Here is a 22,333-nt window from a genome sequence, read left to right as displayed (position 1 = left end):
TTGCTGATTTATGTCTGCGCTGATCGAGCGGGGAGTGTGTGAACAGCGAGCGCCGCCATCCATTTTTAGCTCATCAGCTCTGGTTCTGGACATTAAATTCCATCCCATCATGGAATTCAATTTATTTGTTTGTTTGTTTTGTTTTGTTTTAAGCCTGGGCGCAGCGGCCAGACGATACAGCGCTTGATTCGTAACAAGTCAAAGATGCGTTACAGGCGCTACTGTTAACAGCATTAACGCATGTGCCGTTTCCATGACGACTGACCCGCGTGACGTCATGTTTACGTGACTCCCGATTGTTAAAACGAGTCTCTAAAGTAACAGTTTTTAGTGCTGCAGCACCAAAGTCCAGGCACTGTTTACCAGTTAGCTCCGTTAGCTGCATTAGCTCCTTTAGCGTGCCTTAAAAATTAGTCTCTAAAGTAACGCTAAACTTTAAAAACACAGGTATATGCTAGTTATTTGTAGCGCTGCTCTTTCCCTTTAATAAACAGACCGCTCCAGTTCGAATGTAGGCGGGCTAACGGCGCTAAAGGAGCTAACGCAGCTAACGGAGCTAACTGGTAAACGGGGGCCTGGAACTGTAGTACTTTATAGACTCATTTTAACAATCAGGAGTCGCGTAAACGTCACACGCATCTTTTTCCGGTCAACCGTCATGGAAACGTGTCGTCCGTTAACGTGCCCAGCACTAGCTATCATTTGTTTGCATTGAAAGAACTGCTAATCCCATAAACCTAAACTTTAATATATATAACCACATAAACTTTTCATCTTGAATTCAACCTTAAACCTTTAAAATAGCACAGTGTAGTCTGTGTCTTACGTGCATGTAGCATTAGCATTTACAGCGTGTTAGCAAGAGAAATCATGGTCGGTAAGTTTGAAAAGGTGGCGCCTCGATGTACATTTTTCACAACTTAAGGTACATTTTTTGGTTATTATAAAGAAAGTCGTAGTGGTTAGCGCTCTTAGCCAATTAGAATATTGTCAAACAGCACTTGATGAATTGAGCAAACAAAAATGAACCACAGACGAACAGCCAATGTCTACTTCCGGTCCAAAGACATTGACTTTTGATTTTCATATTGTTATTGATTTTACACCTGTAACTATATCCAATCATGATAATAAAGTAGTGATTGTTTTGATTTTGGTGTCGTACAGCAGGTGAGACGGATAAGAGTTTTTATCGCTCTCTACAGGATACGGACCCTGAGTGTCACATATTTAAATAAAACCTTACAGTGTCGCCGTTGCTTGTGTGTTTCTTCAGGGACACGTTTCTCTGTGATCCTTTTTTCCAAAGAAACTAACAAGACGTAACGTGAAGAAGAAGAAGAAAAAGTGTCAGCTCTTGTCTTTCGTCTGACAGCGTTTTTCTCAGCTTTCTCTGCCCTCTGGGACGGAGTAAGTTGAGTGGAAAACACCCTCGAAGAACTGAGATTTACAAAACACCTGAGACGGCGACGTCGCTTTTGATTCACGCTGACGGTGTGTGTGTGTGTGTGTGTGTGTGCCTGGTATTCCTTATGTTGTGGGGACCTCCACATCTATTGCAAATAGACTTTTTGCTGTTGTTTATAACAGTTTTTTTTTTTAATCCCGACTAAAAACTTGTGGCGATCGCGTCTTTTCTGTCGCTGCGATTTAATCCATGGAATTTGGCCTTCACTTCAGAATAAGAACAGTCAACCCATGACACTTCAATCTAGATTTTTAACATGTTATTATTTTATTATGTGATTATTTTACTGTTTTACGATGATTTATTTGATGTTTTATACCTTTTGTGATCCTTTAAGGGTTACGATTAGGGCTAGGGTTAGGATTAGGATAAGGCCAGTAGTACCTATGTTTAAGATTAGAGTAAGTCTCCAGGAAATGAATGTAAGTCAATGTAATGTCCTCTAAAGTCATGGAAACCAGTGTGTGTGTGTGTGTGTGTGTGTGTGTGTGTGTGTGTGTGTGTGTGTGTTGTCATGGCTACGTGATGCAGCACCTCGCAAGTCTTTTTGTTCGTACTTTTCACCATTCTCTCAACATCAAAGTATGAGCTGGGTATAGGTGAGTGTGTATGTGTGTTTTTCACATTGCACCTCCTCCTCCTCCTCCTCCTCCTCCTCCTCCTCCTCCTCCTCCTCCTCCTCCTCCTCACCGTTGGCGCTCCTCTTGTGCAGCTCCTCCTTGCCTCCGTTCTTGACGCTGCCACTGCCCGTCGCCGTACGCCGCGCCGACGAGCTCTTGCTGGTGTTCAGCTTCCCCGAGCCGCTGCTCGACACCGAGCCGTCCTCCTCGCTTGGCAACCGTCTACAGTCGCCATGGCAACAAGAGGGGGAGGAGAGAGGGGAGAGAAGGGGGGGGGGGGGGGGGGGGGGTTGGGGGGACAGGAGAGGAGAGGGTTTGTGAGTCTCGGTGCGTTCACACAGACAGAGAGAGAGAACATCATCTAACAGTTGTGCTGGTTCCACAGGGGTTTTAGCTTTTGACTGTTACATAAGTTCAACATAGACCGCCACGCTGGCTCCGCCCCCTGGTTGGCAGAGAGCGGGAAACGGTGACGTCAGTGCTATAGCGCTAACCGCTAATCATAATAGGATTCTTTTATTTTTGCGACAAAATTTCTCAATTCTGAAGCTAAATATGATAAAAAAATATTATTTTATTATTTTATTACAAAAAAAATATACGGTGGCCCAGAGGTGTCAGGACAAATACAAAAGCCACAACACGAATGCAAAAGCCACAACACGAATACAAAAGCCACAACACGAATACAAAACACGAATACAAAAGCCACAACACGAATACAAAAGCCACAACACAAATACAAAAGGAACAATAAAAGCCACAACACAAATACAAAAGGCAAATAATTTTTGAAAAATATAAAAAAAAAAATATATATATTTTTTTTTAAATATTTTTCTATGATTTCTGGGGGTCGCCAAATCATTTTGGAAAAATATATATTAAAAAAAAGTACTTTTTCGCCCAACCGCTCGTCGTCATTCTAACGTCTGATCGGGGTTGCGAGATGATTTCTGGGGGGTCGCCAAATCATTTTGGAAAAAATATAAAAACATTTTTTAAAAAATGTGTGGTTTTTTTTAAATATTTTTCTATGATTTGGACCCCCAGAAAGCATCTCGCGACCCCAATTGGTCCGAGATGATTTCTGGGTGGTCGCCAAATCATTTTGTAAAAGTATATAACATTTTTTTATTTTTTTTTCTATGATTTGGACCCCCAGAAATCATCTCGCAGAAATCATTTTCCAAAAATATAATTTTTTTGACTGATATTGGGCTATAGCATTATCCGCTAACAATGCTAATCATGATAGGATTCATGTGTTTATGTGAATGCAGTCGCATGTTTTGTTACGTTTTTATCAAATGAAGACAAAAACAGATGGTTCCTTTGGTGATGGTTCCTTTCAAAATGAGACAACATTATTTCTCAATTCTGCTAAATGTGATATAAAATTATATTTTGTTTTAACAGAAATAAGGTTAAAGTGACAACAAAGACATTCCAAGGTTAAACTATAGTGATACAGATATGTTATTGCTTATTTTCAGAACATTTGTTTTTATTCAAACGTGAATGTGCCTCATTTTAAAAGACATCTGTATACTAATGTCCATTTTTCCAACCCCCCATTTTTACTGTTATTGTGCACTGAAAATAAATAAATAACTGTGTGTGTGTGTTTATTTTACCCCATAAAAATAGGACAAATGTAAAGGACATAGAGAGAGACATAAGTGCACAATCATGTCCACGTCCTTGTAAACAAAGACAACATGCAAATACACAGAAAGATGTTGCGTTTTCTGCCTTTTAGACACGCCAGCACACTATATATAGGACACACACACACACACACACATTACACACACACACATACACACACACACACACACACACACACACATCCTTGAGGCATGTAAGTCAGAGCAGTTATGCAACGCGACAGGCCGTTCGTTTCTACAGGTGGTGCGAGATGCACAGATCGGTGAGAGCGGACATTACAGAGCCACAGGCTAGGCTAACACATGCTGTGTGTGTGTGTGTGTGAGCGTACACACACACACACAGCGTGTGGGTTCCATGTAAAAATCTGTCCGGGAAGGGAGGCGATGGGAGGAGCAGAATCAATAACGAGACTGATGTAGAGTCAGGTTCATGTTCCTGCTTCTGTTTTTTTCCTCTGCGGCTCCCTCCCTCTCACACACACACACACACACACTGTTGCTCTCCTGAGGACAAAGCCAGCAGAAGAAAATGTCCTCCTCCTCTACTTTCAGAATCACCACTCATGTTTCCGGCAAAAGTAAAAAATTTTGTGTCTCGTTTATGCAGCAAATATGAGACGAGTGAGCTCATCGTGCTGCGCACACGCACACACACACACGCACATTTCAAATGTTAGAAGATAAGAAAATATGATATTCAGTGGTTCTGGGGTGCAGTCTGTGCATATTTAGAATCTTTCAGAGTGTTAAAGCAGCATAAGGAACACCAAAAATGTAAATACACGTTGAATAAACCACTCAGAATTCATCGCCGCTCGGCCGTTTTATGAATATCATCGGATGAAAAACACAATATATATTATTTTTAAAAAAGGAGTAAAATAGGACAGATTAGACTGAAAACTGGAGGAATTGATACAAAAATACAAAAAAAAAGTGCTTAAAGAAACAATGAAGTGAATAAAATGAGTAGAGCACAGCAAATTAAATATTATATAATAGATAAGCAATAACAGCAGGAGATCTAACCATATCTTCCACATTTGGTGGTTTTAAACTCAATATGTTGTGTATTTTAAGTAGATTATATGTAGATTTTTTTTTTACATGTTATTGAGCATGTCTTGGCCAGGACACCTTTTATTAAAGTTTTTTTTTTTTAAGTTTGCACATGAGCAAAGTGGGAAAACAACATCACGACAACTTTATAAGCCACAAAAAGAAAAGAAAACAAACTTGAGGCGCGTCACTCACTCACTGCTCTAAACCGAGAGAATAATCTCGTTCATTGTTGTTGTTTTGTTTCCCAGGTCTCACTTTAGGCTGAGACGCCGTCTCACTTTATTCAAATTAATGAATATCCCGGTGGTGTCTTCTTTTTTTTATAAAAATATAAAAATAAACAGTGTCTTTTCCCTGTGTTTATATAAACAGTTTAGTTTAGAAGAAGCTCTTTATAATCCGTGTGAGTGTCTCCTCTGGCTGTGGTTTCTAAATATACACATGTTTATTCTATCTCAGCGACGTAAAGCGCCAATAATCCCGCCTCCACGTCATATAAATGACGCATTTGTCATTTATATGAGTCCAAAACCCCTGGAGGAACGACGATGCATCATCAGAACTGTCGAAAAATGTGTATAATATAAGGATAATAAGTAAAAAAAACAAGTGGTGCAAAATGGCTCAACGGTGACCCCAAAGGTGAAAAAATGAGTGGCACCAAATGTCATGAAACTTGGTGGGAACGTATCACAGCGCAAGACGAACAAAAAAGTCAAATAAGACCATGGTCTCCACCCAACAGGAAGTCGGCCAAATATGAGTCAATGTGTACGAGACACGTCAAAGATGCAGCGTTATCAAAAGGTCTTGTAGATTCAAAAGGGGCGTGGCTACGGTAAATATCGGAACTTCTGCAAACTATGGCGATTCTCTGCGAAACCCAACAGGAAGTCAGCCATTTTGAATTTAGCTGCCGTTTTGCTACGAGACAGGAAGTGGCCAGTAAATCCGCCGTACATTGACTCAGGGACAAAATTCGACCCTGATTTCTGAAAAAATCTGCATCAGCCGTAGAAAAACCCATACGGGACGACCTCTACTGAAATCCCAGATTATATAAATATGGAGATTGTGATAAATCATCTCTGTAACGGCGTGTTTGACAGTGAAGTTCAAACACTTAAATCAAGCGTCTGGTTATGTTTCTTGGCTCCGGCTCTGAACGCGTTTCCTCTGAAGATGAATCGCTCCGTGTACATTTCCGTGCCGATAATTGTCTGAACACTTTCTAATGGATTTGTCCTTTTTCTTCTTCATCTTCTTCTTCCTCCTGAAAGTCAGTGAAGGAGCAGGATTTGGCAGCGAGGCGCCGTCTTCATCCTCGTCACCCTCGTGTTTCAGAATGAGTGGGTTTAATCACTCATTAATCAGTGAGTGACACAAATTATAGGAAAATAATTCCTTGAGACTTTTTGGTAAATGTGGAGTATTTTAAAATATACATTTATGCTTTTGAATACCTAACGTTAGATATCTTCTCGTGTTTTTAGCCAAATGAACGTACCTCACTCATGTTTCAGAGAACCAGGGTCATCTCCTTAACCTAAAGTTCTCTTTCATCATCTACCTCACTCATGTTTCAGAGAGCCGGGGTTATCTCCTTAACCTAAATTTCTCTTTCATCATCTACCTCACTCATGTTTCAGAGAACCGGGGTTATCTCTTTAACCTAAAGTTCTCATTCCTTAACTTTTATGTTATCTTTCAACATTTGTTTCACCTCATGTTTCAGAGAACCAGGGTTATCTCCTTAACCTAAAGTTCTCTTTCAACATTCGTCTCACGTCACTCATGTTTCAGAGAACCAGGGTTATCTCCTTAACCTAAAGTTCTCTTTCAACATTCGTCTCACGTCACTCATGTTTCAGAGAACTAGAGTTATCTCCTTAACCTAAAGTTCTCTTTCAAAATTTGTTTCACCTCATGTTTCAGAGAACTAGAGTTATCTCCTTGACCTAAAGTTCTCATTCCTTAACTTAAGTTCTCTTTCAACATTTCTTTCACCTCATGTTTCAGAGAACCTTATTATTATTATTATTTCCTTGACTTAGTTCGCAGTTGGCTCGCTTTACTAGCGCAGCTGTCATGCGTCTGTCTTCCCTGAGCTGATCGTATAGCATTACTTTACATTTACACGATACTTACGACAGCTTTAAATCCAGTGAAATCCAAATGTTCCGTTTAAACTAACGGACCGTTTCCTTCCGTGTGCCTTTCCATGACTTTTAACGTCTCTGCTGTAACTCACGCACATATTAATACATATTTTTATTGCCGTTTATCGTCCGACTCTTTTCTCTTCTTTAAAGGTTTTTTTTTTTTAATGTGAGGCTGTTTAGTAAAACACACCCACACGTCCAATATATCGAATTAATATAAGAGCAGTTAAGAGCGTGAACACCGGAATGAGGAGAGTTCAAGGAACACTGAGGGAAGGTGAAACCGCTAATGCACATCATCATCATCATCATCATCATCATCATCATCATCATCATCATCATCATCATCATCATCATCATCATCGTCCTCGCTCACAGCACTACTGCACTCATTAAAAAAAGAAAATCTCTGGGGTCAAAGCTGCGGTAAAATGTGTTCCAAGCATTGATTTGGATCCTGTTTATCACTGAATGAAAGACACAGTCGTTTACTTTTATACCCTGTGATAATTCACCGTCTGAGTGAAACGTCCCCGATGTCTCTAACCGCGTCTCAGAGAGGTGACGGCGCTTATTAACGTCTCAGGATTAATGCGCTGATTATTTATTTATGCTAAAGCGCTCGGCGAGGCGTCTTTACACCTTTGTGTTCCAATTTTCCCTCGACAAAATACAGGGGGCACAAATCAGCTTTAAGCAGCTCTTTGTACGACGTCCGTGTGTTTTCTCTTTGGTTGTAGAACAGCTCGTTGTTGGTACTCGCACTTATCCTCAGATCTTTGTCAATCTCTGTGAATCTGCTCGCTGCTCCTCTGTGGATTAACACTGCGCAAACAAAAACTCATGTGTGGTTGTGTCGGAAAAACCCAGTCGGGTCTTTGTCGCCGACTGAAGCAGCTGCTCGACAAACTTTGTGTCTCAACGTCAGCGTCTGTTACTGCAGCAGCGCTTTAAAGGGTGAAATTATCTTTTCATTTTGTAGAAATTTGAGACGGTTTAGGTTAGCTTTTTTGTCTGAGAGGCCTGAAACACCGAAAATCTCAAAATGCCGGCCTTGTGTTCCCAGCTCTTTCTTGCTCTACCAACTACTGTCAAAAGATATCACTAGGGGGAAAAAAACGGCAAAGAAAAAGATAATTTAGGTTTCGTGTTGTTTGCCGCGTGGCCTTAGTTTTCAGCCTGATTGTACGAATAAGCCTTTTATACTGTATTTATATCACAAGGTGGCCAGGGAGAATATTTTAGAGCATGCGAAGAAAGACAAGTCCTACTCCAGTCTGACTAAGCATATACTGTATACATGCAGGAGTAATCAGACTATAAATCGTAGTAGTCTTATTCGGACTAACATAGGTCGACAATGTGATTCATAGTCTGATTACTCCTGCATGATACGCTTAGTTGGACTGAGTCATCCATGTTAAAAGTCCGATTTAGTCAGACTAAGACAATAATACAGATATCTTAATGTTGTGTAAACACTTCAAACACGTCCGACTCCAGTCCGACTAAGTGTATACATGCAGGAGTAATCAGACTATGAATCGCATTACTCAGGTATGTTGGTCTTGACTAAATTTGAGGTAGTCTTAGTCGGACTAACATACCTGGATAAAGTGATTCATAGGCCAATTACTCCTGCATACTTAGTTGGATTGAGTCATCCATGTAAAAAGTCTGATTTAGTCAGACTAAGACAATAATATGGTTTTCTTAATGTCGTGTAAACACTTTAAACATGTCCGACTCCAGTCCGACTCTAGTCCGACTCCAGTCCGACTCCAGTCCGACTAAGCATATATACATGCAGGAGTAATCGGACTATGAATTGCATTATCCAGGTATGCTAGTCTGACTAAAATTGAGGTAGTCTTATTCGGACTAACATACATGGACAATGTGATTCATAGTCCGATTACTCCTGCATGATACGCTTAGTTGGACTGAGTCATCCATGTTAAAAGTCCGATTTAGTCAGACTAAGACAATATTACAGTTTTCTTAATGTCGTGTAAACACTTCAAACACGTCCGACTCCAGTCCGACTAAGTGTATACATGCAGGAGTAATCGGACTTTGAGAAGAATCTTTTTATGAGCTTTTTAGGCGAGTTTCTGACCTTTCTGTGGGTATGCAGAATGTCTGTGTTAGAAAAGTTAGACGTGGTTTTATAGTGTCTTTGTTGCTACGTGCTACAAAGGTCTCGGTCCCTTTCCCTCACTCAGCTCTCAGCCCACTTCTTGGCATTTTTCAAACATTTTTCAAACAAACGTCCCGACTCACCCTCCTTTGTGAACGTCGGCAGACGGCGGCCTCTTACTGCCGGTGCCATCCTGGTGAACCTTCTTATCCAGAGACAGTGACGGCGGAGCGTCTCGCGCCGGCAGCCCCAGCACCAGCGTTTCCTTGGTAACCGAGACGGCGTCCTCACCGGTGCGACCCATGTGCTTCTTGGCGTAGTCGAAGCCCTGGACAGGCTGGTGGAGGGGGGAAAAGGGAGACGCACACTTTAAGGTTCGGAAACATGGTCACAGAGGTTTTTTTTTTTTTTTTAGATCAATCCACTCAAGACCTGAGCTCAAGTTTAAAAAAAAAATGCTGACTCATGATGAGAAATCGCTCAATTTAGACAGAAAATTGGTTTGGTTTTCACTTTGCCTGTTTGGATTGATCCATCATGAGCAATTTACACAAAAAGTGATCAGTTCAGGGACATTAAGCACATGCAAAGACAACAACAATCCTAATAGCACTTCCATCTTTATTACAGAGCACACAGGGGCTAATGAAAGAGGGGAAATAACAACAGAAGTCACTGTCACTTCAAATCCATAACATCATAATAAGAATAAGAATAAGCGTGAGTGATGAATCAGCCGTGATTCCAAGCAGCAAAGAAAAGCTAATGACTTTCAAACGGCATTAACGATTTCAAACGATCAATAACACGATCAAAACTAACCACAGAGAAACACACAGATATACTTTCCTTACACAGGATGATTATTATATATATACATATATATATATATATATATATATATATATATATGTATACGGTATATTACATTTTGTGTCTTTTTGTGTGTTTGATATTTTATGTGGATTGAAGATGTGTGTATGTTTTATATAGGTTTAAAAGTATATAGTGCAAAATATACATACATTCTTGAAGTCCCTATATAATATGTGTGTAATTATTAGTCTTGCAAATCTTATTTTCTTTTCATCATTCCTTTATTAAGGGATATTTTAATTAAAAAAATATAATTATGATATTTGTTATTCCTTTATGTCCATATTGAATTAAGGGGGTGCAAAAAAGTTAAAGAAACTCTTAAACTTAATAAAAAAATTAGCTATTTAGTGTGAATTATGAGATATGAAATCACAATTTTGACTTTTTCATTAAAGAAATTGAAATTGAACAAAAGCGAAGTCACTTATTTTTGGTAACTTAAAGTTATATTATTATTTTTTTACATTCATTTAATTTTAATTTAAAATGACCATACAAATATACAATTTTTACATGCTGAAGAGATTAGGTACTTTTAATCTAAATTATTTGAATCCAAATATTCTCTTTTCTCTATTTATTCTCCTGTGATTGTATTGTGTGGTCAATTTTAACGTCTCCAATTGTGTTATTGTGGTAACTATGTGTTTCTGTCGTGTTTTGTTTTTTTGTTTGATGCAAGACAATGTTGATGAAAGTGTAAGTTTCTTGTGTGCGATTCCATTAAAATGTAAATAAATTAAGTTTAATAAAGCATCGACTGGCACAGCATCTGAGAGATGATGATAAATAAACCTACGCTTGATAAATGAAACCATTAGCTGTTTTAAAAGTCATCGCATCAATACTTTTGTTCACGTATTAACAGCACGACGCTCCCTCGTTAAAACTAAATGAAGCTTGATTCACTTTGACGTCAGAGTTCTTGGCATAAAGAGACAGAACATTTAAAAAAAAGCAGAAGAAAATGGATTTTGCTAAAACTCTCAGAGGCCCGAACAAGTTCTCCGTCTATCGCTAAGTGACTTTTTAGTTTACAGAACGGGAGGACGGGGGAGAGAAAGACCCTTTTTAAGGTTACACAACAAAGCAAAACGAAAACCCTGAATTTTGTATTTATTTCTTTATTTTTTTTGGGTTCCCATCCCATCTCATCTCTCTCTCTCTTTCTATTTAAAGCGTCTCTAAAGTGGGACGCCTAATGCATTTGATGATGCGTGCTGAATCCAGAGAGTATGTGAGGTGAGGCAGCGTGAGGGCATCCAGCTGACGACGCCGTTAATAATCCATCAGTCATACACACCGCAGAGTCGTCGGCGTAACATAGACATTCAGAAACGGGTTTGTATTTGTTCCCTCTTTGGGACCTTTTTTTTCTGGCATAAACACTGACCCCTGTCAGGACCAGAAGTCCCTCATGGAGGCTAAAACCTGGTCCTAATGAGGCAAAACCTCATTTCTGAGATTTGGTTTGTAGAAATGGTTTGAGGTTGGGGATAACACTTGTGAGGACCAAAGAATTGGGTTGAGGCATTTAGTTGTGATGGTTAAAGTTAAGGTAAGGTAAGGGCCTACAGGGCAGGGGTCTCCAACTCAAATTCTGAGGAAATTTAGGGCCAAAATTTGGATTGTAGTTATGGTTGAGGTTGGGGATAACACTTGTGAGGACCAAAGAATGTATAAGCCATAGGGAGTGAGGATATTTTGACTGGTTCTCACTAATTTAAAGGGCTCTTTTTTGGGGAGTTAAGACCTGGTTTTAGGGTTAGGGTAAGGGTTAGAATTGGGTTTAAGCATTTAGTTGTGATGGTTAAAGTTAAGGTAAGGTAAGGGCCTACAGGGCAGGGGTCTCCAACTCCAATTCTGAGGAGCTTTAGGACTAACCCTGGATTTCCACTGGACGCGGAACGGCCGCGGAACGGCAGCGGCGCGGTTCTGCTTCGTCCTCTCCCCAGCGTCAATCCCCACCGGGCGCGTTACGGCAGCGGCGCGGAGCCTTGGGAGCCGGCGGTATTCACGGAAGATCGCGCGATAATCTCGAACGGACGCGAGTTCGCGAGATCCAGCGATAGACTGTGTGTATAAAGTAAACAACAACAACACAGCTTCTTTTCACTCTCCGACGTGGAAGAACTGTTGATCTGGTGTCATAAATGATTTTATGTTTCTCCACTTCAACAATCAGTCTCTCGTCGTACATTATGACTCTCCGAGACGCTCTGATTAATTGACTGTTTACCTGGCAGCACCAGTGACGACGTAATGTTGATGTGAAGTTGTGACAGGCGATATTACTGCGTATTGTGTTTTATTTTGAAAGGGGGGCGGAAATGTTTTACTTTGATTCTGTGTCGCTTTTCCTGTCTGGTGCGATCTGCTTCGTTGAAATTTACGAGGTTCAGCAGCGGCAACGGAAAAAATAGAACTGATTCCTATCGATAGCGCTGCGGCGCGGCGAGCCGCTTCTGGGCCGCTGTTGAGACGCTCCGCAGCGCGGCCGGTGGGAATGCTCTCATTGATTAGAATGGAAGCGATTTGCAACGGCGACCGCGCCGCTGCCGTTCCGCGGCCGTTCCGCGTCCAGTGGAAATCCAGGGTAAGACTTGAATTGTAGTTATGGTTTGAGGTTGGGGATAACACTTGTGAGGACCAAAAAATGTATAAAACATAGGGATTGAGGACATTTTGACTAATTCTCACTAATTTAAAGGGCTTTTAGGGTAGACCTGGTTTTAGGATTAGGGTTAGGGTTAGAATTGTGTTTAGGCATTTAGTTGTGATGGTTAAAGTTAAGGTAAGGTAAGGGCCTACAGGGCAGGGGCCTCCAACTCAAATGACCTGAAAACTGACCCCGCCTCTGTAAAACTGTTAGATCTGATAGGGAGTGTTTGTGTGTATACAGCAGCAGAGTTTTTTTTTAGCAGTAGAATTCCCTTGTGAAAGTTTTTGTGGACGCACTTTGTTGTGTTTTTTACTCAAACTTCAACCTGTTTGCTGTCGTCTAGCTTTACTAGCTCAATGTTGCTGATGCCTCCATCTGTCTTGACATTAACATTTATTCATCTCAGGATCAGTAGTCCTTATGGAGGTTAAATCTAATTGGGGCTTTTCAGGGGGTTAAGACCTGGTTTTAGGGTAAGGGTTAGAATTGGGTTTCATCATTTCGTTGTGATGGTTAAAGTTAAGGTAAGGTAAGGGCTTACAGGGCAGGCATCTCCAAGTCAAATTCTGAGGATCCCCCATAGGGAGTGAGGACATTTTGACTGGTTCTCACTAATTTAAAGGGCTTTTCGGGGGGGTTAAAACCTAGTTTTCGGGTTAGGGTTGGGGTTGGGTTTGGGGTTAGAGGTTAGGAGGCTGCAATTCTGTTGCACAGGCCTACTGATCCAGTGTAGTGATGGTGGTTCGGTCCAAGGGGTTAGCGTTAGCCCAGTAGTAGGGTTAGGGTTAGTCGTGGGCACACTTCGTTGTGTTTTCACTCAAACTTACAACCTGTTTGCCGTCGTCTCGCTTTACTAGCTCAATGTTGCTGTTGCCTCCATCTTTCTTGACATAAAAATGAATCACTTCCTGTGTGCAGTATGGGATCTAAACACTGTTATACTGACTCATAAGGAGCAGCATTGTGTGAAGTCATTTGACAATGGTTTGGATGTAATATAGACATTTGTTTATATTTACAAGTTTCCCACAGTAGTTTTAAAGACCTTGTAAAGAACAGTAGTCGCCAAAACCTGGTCCTAATGAGGCAGAACCTCATATTTTGGGCTAATATTTGAGTTAGGGTTAGGATTAGGGTTAAAGTTAAAGAGATACCACTTTGTTGTCAATGCATGTCCTCAACAGGACAGCTGTGTGAACCTGCGTGTGTGTCAGAGAGCTACGAGGGAGGCGTTGATTTAAATGCGCCGTTCCAAAAATAACCCCTCCACTTGCACACAATACCCATAATGCATATGGATTATTGAGAAGCAAACATTAGCGATGGTGTCAGGGGTTATAGACTGAAACACACACACACAAACACACACACACTGACAGTAAACGATGACTCACTCAGTGGATGATGGGTAACGGGGCTGACACACACACACACGCACACACACGCAGACAGTATGGATTCTCAGAAACGACAGCGCTGAGGGGGCGTGACCTTGAGAGCGCTCCTGACATTTTCATGCACGTTATTATTTCTCACTGCACGACCTCCAGATCCGTCTCCGTCTCCTTCGTCCGCGTCTTCGCCGATAACGATTTCATCTCCTCGACCGCGTCCGCTAACAGTGAGAGTCCAAGGAACGTCTTTAATCTCGTGTGCACAGCTCGTTCTCATGAGGGCTTCAGTGTGGACAGGAGCAGAGGAACGGTGTAAAGCGGCAAAGACCTGAGATAGTGATGCAGTCATATCTCTTACTTAAGAGACGACGGCACCGTCCAAATCCTTCACCCTTATTTTCCTTCGCTCTCGCCATCAAACAAGTTCCTCCTCTAATTTTAACTCGTAGCAACAGCCAGCAGCGGCGGCTTATGATGAGGTGCAGCAGATGGACCTGATATGCTCCATTCCCCCTGCGGCCGTATTGATTTAAATTCAGCTCCAGCAGGCCGGGCGGCGGCGGCGGTGGTGGTGGTGGTAGAAGTGCACCACCAGAGCCTCGAGCGACAAAACGAAAAAAAAAGCTACTCTGCAGAGTGGGTTCATTTAAAAAGTAAAATAAGACACAGCAGGACGGACTGGAGTTCACTTCAGTATGACTGATTAAAACGCTCCTGGAACAGGACGGGATGAGATGCAAGGGACACTCAAATCTGAATATGTTAACTGATAAATGGAAGTATTTCATGGCGGCATTTACACATTTATTAAAGGCGCCATATGTAAGAATGTGGCCAAAAACGGCTACTACATTCAAATTCAAAAATACCGAGGTCTTTTGGGTTTCGTTTTCTGACGTAACTGGCAACCCGTGGTGGTTGCTCGGCAGCTGAGACTCTACTGACTGCAACAATTGGTAGACGGCGGTAGTTGGTGAGTTCAGTTTGTTATATGAACATTATTCCTGAGTCTGTGTGACACATTAGGAGGATTTTATGACCAGTTGCTTTAGATTTATCACATAATGCACATTTAACATTAAAGGGATAGTTCGGAATTTTGGACATAAGACCTATTTTCCAACTCAAATATGGAGTGATGGAGACGTATGGAGACGTTTTCAAGAAATTTCACTCAGTTCTTCTAGTTGCCGAGTTCGCTGATGCTATGGCTAGCGCAAGTCAATGATACAAGTTAGCATGGCATTAAAAACACTCATACCGACTCCACAGTGCACCCGAGGCAAATCGATTGTAATGGCAGACTATCGATGTACATATCTGTGTTGAAAATAGGTCTTATGTCCAAAATTCCAAACTATCACTTTAACATGGAGCTAAGCTAGGTCATAGTCACTAATGGCTAATCAACGATTGATGGAATAAGACAAAACACTACATACAATATTCCATTTTTCAGTTCTAGCAAGACTCTCAGTGATAGAACCTGGTGCTCCGACGAGGTTCCAAGTGAGCTGATCCGATTCAGTTCTTCTAGTTGCCGAGTTCGCTGATGCTTTGGCTAGCGCAAGTCAATGATACAAGTTAGCATGGCATTAAAAACACTCATACCGACTCCACAGTGCACCCGAGGCAAATCGATTGTAACGGCAGACTATCGATGTATAGTCCGATACTAAAATGTGGCCACTGATTGGTCAGAGAGCCTCGCCACTGGAAGAGTCGTGAGCGCGACGTCCGACACAAGAATCAAATCGAAAAATGCCGTTAAAAAGACCCTGAAAACGTGTGTTAACCTCCAACATTTAGCAAAGGAAATTTCTTCAGTCTGGCGTATTTAGCGACATGCACTGCAGAAAGCCGGCGATCGTCAACCCGATCACAGCCCGCTTCGGTGTCATTTTTGCTACGTCGAGGAACTGTGAACTGTTTTTTTCACTGATGCTAAACCGAGTCGAGAAGAGTTGAATGGAAGTCTACAATAAAATGAGCGTCTAGAGGAAAATAGGCGATAAAGTGTGACACATATGAGTGGACACGAGTGCGACTGACAGCTGGTATCAACACCTCTGAGCTTGTGTCGGCCAAAAATTGGGATTCTGGAGGCTTCAGAGCAGGAGATTGACTCCATGGATGAGTTCTTTGCTTCATGAGTTTGCTTGTCAAACCTCTAAATTATACTGTTGTCAAATGCTTGGTTTTGTCCAAAAAGCTAACATTATTCCGTTTTAATGATTTATTTGTTATAAGAAGCAAAAAAACTGATGAAAATACATTTATTAAGCGATTAATAATTGATTGGTTCCGGTTCACAAAGACAGACCACTAAAAATATGCAGCAAGGCAAAACAGAAAGTCGGGATCATAACCAAAATTTTAAAGTCACTGGTGCTAGAGTGCACTTTTTCTAAGGACTCAAACTGCTTACTGCAGCTTTAAATGGCACTCGCTGCCACTGGACGTCCATCGAACGGCCTAAGAATGAAAAATGAATCCCTTCCACTCTGACGGGTTTTCTCACGGCCGAGAGGAGGGAGCAGAAAAGGCATTTTGAGGGATGAAGCGAAGCGACGTGGAGTCGAGTGATCCGCACTCTTTAAAGCTTAGACACACCTCATATAAACCAGAGTATTGATCGGCAGCTTTGGCTGTCGCTGAGGTGACTGATGATAGTGGAGTGTGAGCTGGAGGCCCCGCAGATCACACACACACACACACAGTTATTCTTCTTAGGGCACTGCATTCATCCTCTGTAAATGGAGAAGGTCCACGATATGGACAAAAGTATTGGGACGCCTGACCACTACATCAATACAGACTGTGAGGACATACTCAAATTCATATACAGCACTTTAACCCTTGAACACCTAAGCTTCAAAATGTTCGTCTCTACTTTTTTTTTTTGGCCTATTTTAACCATTAAAGGGTCAGAAAATGACCAGTGACCAGTGGTGTGGTCTACGTCAGTGTTTCCCAACCCCTGGTCCTCAGGCAACACTTCCCTGCCATGTTTTATATGTTGCCCTGCTCCAAAAACATCTGACTCAAATGGATCGTCAGCTCATCATCAAGCCAGATAACTTTAGTCTTTTTTTTTTTGTTCAAATAATTGAATGTTTAAACTTAAAAAAAAAAAAAAATCAAACATTTAGTTTATAGGTTATATTTCATTTATTCATTTATTTTCTTTTTTAATTATTTTTTTTTCAAAATTGTAATGTTTCAACTTTTGTATATATATATATATATACATATATATATATATATATATATATATATTTTTATTAATCTTTCAACTTTTGTCAATATATATATATATTTTTTTAATTAATCTTTCAACTTTTGTCAATATATACATATATATATATATATATATATATATATATACATACATATATATATATATAAATAATTCAACTTTCAACTTTTGTCAAATTTCTTTTTTTTTAATTTTGCATTTCAACTTTTGTCTTTTTTTTTTTCTTCAAAAATGTAATGTTTCAACTTGTGTCTTTGTTTTCAAAAAAAGTTTCAACTTCTGTAAAAAAAAAAAAATTTTTATTAAATGTTATGTGTTTTTGGAGCAGGGCGACATGTAAAACATGGCAGGGCAGTGTTCCCTGAGGACCAGGGTTGGGAAACACTAGTCTACGTGACACACAGGTATACGGTGTATACCCACTATTTGCATTCATACATCAACTCTGTTTTTTGACAGAAATTATACTCATGTAATTTGTTTTTGCAAATAAAGAGTTGAGATGTCTGTCGTTTTCATTAAAAAACGCTAAATATAATAAAATTCATTATGTGTTTACTCTCTTTGTAGGTTCATGTGCTGCTGTTACCCACCACAGTAGACCACACTACATCGCTGCCTGTGATTTGTGTGTTTTTGCCCATTTTTTTTCGAGAAAAACTTGCAATATCTGGCAGTTATTTACAATTTACTGCATGTTAAAACAGTGTATGAAATTTTTTTTGCAATGTTTGCTCACTAAAGCCACGGCTCAGGATTTGGGAGCGAGTAAAAACAATAAACACACGGCTGTGCATCGAAGCCTCGCGGCACAACTTGTGAGGTCTCATATTTAAGAACTCTTTAAATATTTAATCCCCACCGCCTCGTAAAATACCATACAAGTATCATTATAAATGTTTACATAGAGTTTCTGAAAACAAACAGGATCTCAGCGCCTGGAAGCTGAAAATGCTAATGTTAAACATCATGATGTGATGCGGCAAAGTCAGAACGACGCACAGTGAGGGATCATTTATGTATATTAACACATAGACACTTGACGTCATCCATTGGTGTAAGTGTATAATTACTTAAAAATAAAGTTTTATAAACTCGTGATAAGACGTTTATATGTAGAAGAAGAAAAACGCCATGTTCTAACAATGTCTGGTGTAGAACTGTGGATGGACGTGGTGCCACAACCTTAAAATTCACCTCACATTGGTCGATCCTTCGAAAATCTAAATAATCTGAGAGGCTTCAGGTGTCTCATACTGTATTAGTGAGAAGACGGAGCACATCGATTGATTTGAAAATGTTTGTTGTTGGTTTTTAAAGCTTTTTAACGGACTGGCACCGTCTGAGGTCATCAGATCAACTAACAAGACGCTCTTAGACGAGGAACTGTGGAGACATTTGGGGCCAATTCCAATTCCTATCTTAACCCTCAAGCTCAACCCTTAATCTTAACTGGCCCTCAAAACCAAGTGTTGAGGGTTATTTTGTCACTTAGAAATGGGACACCCCTTAAATGCAGATACGTCTTCAGACTGTAGGGGGCAGAATAACGCGAAAGCTGCGTCCAGTCTGTCAACTCCAAAAAAGAAGAAGAAGAAGAACACATTTACGTCAGGATTATTTATTATGATCCGTTTGTCAGTCAAATTATTAGGTTGTCAGTTAGTTATAAGATGATACTCATATAAATACCACAACCACGGACATATTCAGCTGACAGTTACCACACACCACGGCTTATTGAAAAGTAAACCATAGCAAACGATCGCGTGTGCGCACCGGCCGGCTATTGACAAAAGATCGTAAAATTAAAATAAATGTTACTCAACAATGACGTCAGTAATCCATAATATGGGCCTAAACTAAGATAATACAATGGTTTTCATCATTTTTATATCTCTATTTTCTTATGTGAAAACACGCAATGCATTCTGGGTAGCCCTTGCTCCCAAGGGTGGTCTCGGAAAATCTCAATATTGAGGGCGATACAGCCATTAAACTTACCCCTCAACTTAATTTTTCTGAGAATCGGGACAGCACTTGCACTAGAGGGAGCGCACATTTTTGAGATTGAGGGTTAAGATTGAGGGTTAAGCAAGGAATTGGAATTCACCCTTGAACTGTTGAGGGCAGTATTGCACCTTTGGCCTGCCGGAAATTATTGTTAGAAGAAGAAGGACTCACTTTTGCCGCGTTTCCAACATGTTGCGGATTGGTTTGGTAATACGTTTATGGTATTTCGTTATATTTTGCGTGACATCGTAACGTCACGAGAGTAGACTTTGGAGCGTTCGCCTTGACTTCCATGGAATATTTACGCCCAATCGCGAGACTGTTGACCAGTTTCCTGTCAACCAATGAGCTGACTTTCGTTGATGGAGCTGGTCTAGCTCCGCCCAGACTACCTACCAATTTGTGTGTGTTGACAACGGAAGGATTAGGGTCCGTTATTTTCGTACTATTTCTCATGGAAATGCAAAAAAAAAAAAGGTATCGTACCTTGTCAAATTGAACCGTGTGTGGTCCACTTGTGGTTTTATTGGATAGATCTAACAATATTTTTTTTTTACCACGTTACTCTTTTGGTGTTTTATCCTGATTCACTGTTTTATGTTATTGTTGTTTTTAAATGTGCTATAAAAAATAAAGTTGACGTTTTGTGAGACAGGGTTTTTTTCACTGCTGCTCTGCTTTTGGTGCATTTACATAATCCAGTAAAGCCCGTCATATGAAACAGAACTAGGTTATAGTTATAGTGCGGAGGGTGCTGGCCTCCATGTTGTGTTGTGAGAGAGTGGCTTCTTCGTCTCAGTGGATAATACGAGCTGATGACACGAGCCTGAGTCACTTTTTTATGGATTCTACAAAAATAAAAATAGATTGGTTTGATTTTGCACAGTCTCAAGGTTCCTCTTGCTTATGAGCACAAATTACAACAATAAAAACGACCTCCTTAGTCTGGAATTGAGCTGGTTTTCACGCTTATTAAGAAATCAGCCACTCCTTGTTAATTTAGTCCGGTCCAGTCCTTAGGAATGTGTGAATTTTACAAGCACTGATTGATCTCACGTGTACAAAGAGACAGCACAGAAGCCACATGCAAACAAATTCAACGCAGCAACAACAACAACGAAAAACAATGGCAGCAACGTACACCAAAGAAAAACCCAGCCAACCAGTGTGTGAGTGAATACCTGGTGGTGGTAACTGCCTTCTCTCCGGTATGACGTCTAAACAGAGGGCAGGATAGGTTAATGTAGATATAAATAGAATTAAAAAAAAACATTAAATTGTCGTATCCATCACCCGTCAATAACACAATCACACTTGAGATTTGACCGCTGAGATCTGGGAGCCATTTTTCACGAAGTCTGACAAGGAAAAATTGGATTTTAATCTATATTTTAGAATCAAGACAAGGGGAAAACAAAGGATATAAAATAGTCTTTTGAGGGCTCTGAGCCACTAAAGAGCCACGGGGACGAGACTCGTAAGGAGGAACAATTCATTTTCTTAGACTTTTCTTTTAACGCAGCCCAAGGGGAAAGGCATTTTTGTGCATCCGTCCACAATTTATACCGTAGTTTATTTTCTGCTCCGACCTTGAGAACCACATATCTGCTGTGGTTACACACACAAAAAAAACGATTGCATTCACTTTTAGTTTCTCCTCCAGAAAATTCATCTGTTTGTACCTTTTGCCCAAATCTAAGCAAGGTTTTCACTTGGAGGGCAAATCTCGAAAAATACAACCTTTTTATGAACCTTATAGAAGGCAGCAGTTTATCAGCGGATTCATGAATATATAGATTAAAAAGAAGCTGAAAAGCCTCTAAAACTATCTTTTGTTTCTGGTTTGAATTTAGTATCAGAGCTAACGTCTCTGAAATGAACTGACGTTGAGTGAATGCTGGAGTTGTTAAACATCGCCCCAAAGGTTTCATTTCCAGCACAATGAGTTCACTTCTGTCCGTTCATCTCGGCCGATTAGCCTTCACGCCGCGCGTGATTAGCATTGACCACGCACTGTTGGCTGATTGCGAAAAACAAATGAGTAAAGCTCATGACGCACAGACGGCGTTCAATTTTCTGACCGGAAGGAACTTTAACGCGATTGATTTGACGTGTCACACATTCAGGACCGCGTTACGTAATCGTATTATTGTTTGAAAACTCTGGGGCTGTGTCTCGTTGGTCATACTTTCTGAAACTTAGCGAACAACTGTAAGGGGGAAACAGCTTCCTGTTTACATTAGCATACATGTGATATACATTTGTACATTTGTCTCTATGAATGCAGAGTTGAAAACATTTGTCTGGATACAATATGCAAAAAAAAAGCTAGTTTGGCCTATTTTAGTGGAGCTTAGGTAAGAGCTAACAGAGAGCAGCTAGCCTGCGCTAACTGAAATGAACAATAATCCACCTGCTAGCACCACAACAGCTAACTTTATCACTTACACAAACCCACAGCGTAAAGAAAACTTAAATATGTGAGTAAAAAAAAATATTTGAAAAACCACCAACTGCTAGCTTAACCTCTCTTAGGTTAGCTTAGCCTAGCTTAGCAACAAGGCAATAATTAACAGAGAGCAGCTAGACTGCTCAAACGGAAGCTAACAAAAATCCAAAAATCCACCTGCTAGAACCTTGTACCTAGTATGGATGTAGTTTAGCCTTCGTAACAAAAATCAGCAGATGATTTGGGAGAAACTGAAAGACTACATCCACGATAAGTTGTTTTTTTCACATCTGACTTTCAATTTTTGCTGTTTTTACAACTCAGATCCGCACTAACTGGCCGCTGTTTAAGTCTGAAAACTTATATATATAACTTGTGTTTTGTCTTTACCTTGGAGCGCGATTTGAAGGACCTGAAGGCGCCAGTTTTGAAGATGACTCGGTTCCTCTTACACACAATGAGCGCCACCATGACGATCACCACCATCAACAGGAAGAGCGGCGTCAGCACAGCCATGATCCACAGGTTGCCGGGCGGCGTCTTTACCACAGC

The 22,333-nt window shown here is 40.5% G+C and overlaps 1 protein-coding gene across 1 annotated transcript in view; it reads right to left on the bottom strand.

Moving 5' to 3' along the window:
- Positions 1–22,333, bottom strand: part of LOC310931202 (UPF0606 protein KIAA1549L-like) — a gene marked incomplete at both ends in the record, with an annotated part of 82,101 nt that overhangs the window by 14,167 nt on the left and 45,601 nt on the right. The window contains 4 exons of the mRNA XM_083894312.1: positions 2,159–2,310; positions 9,269–9,462; positions 20,514–20,549; positions 22,172–22,332. Coding sequence (XP_083750438.1) covers positions 2,159–2,310; positions 9,269–9,462; positions 20,514–20,549; positions 22,172–22,332 — 543 coding nt within the window. The remainder of the gene's footprint in view (positions 1–2,158; positions 2,311–9,268; positions 9,463–20,513; positions 20,550–22,171; position 22,333) is intronic.

Source organism: Microchirus variegatus (genome assembly GCF_963457635.1).
Source record: "Microchirus variegatus genome assembly, chromosome: 8".
Taxonomy (NCBI): Eukaryota; Metazoa; Chordata; class Actinopteri; order Pleuronectiformes; family Soleidae; genus Microchirus; species Microchirus variegatus.
Note: the sequence above shows the minus strand (reverse complement) of the source record. Positions and strands in the feature narration are given on the sequence as shown.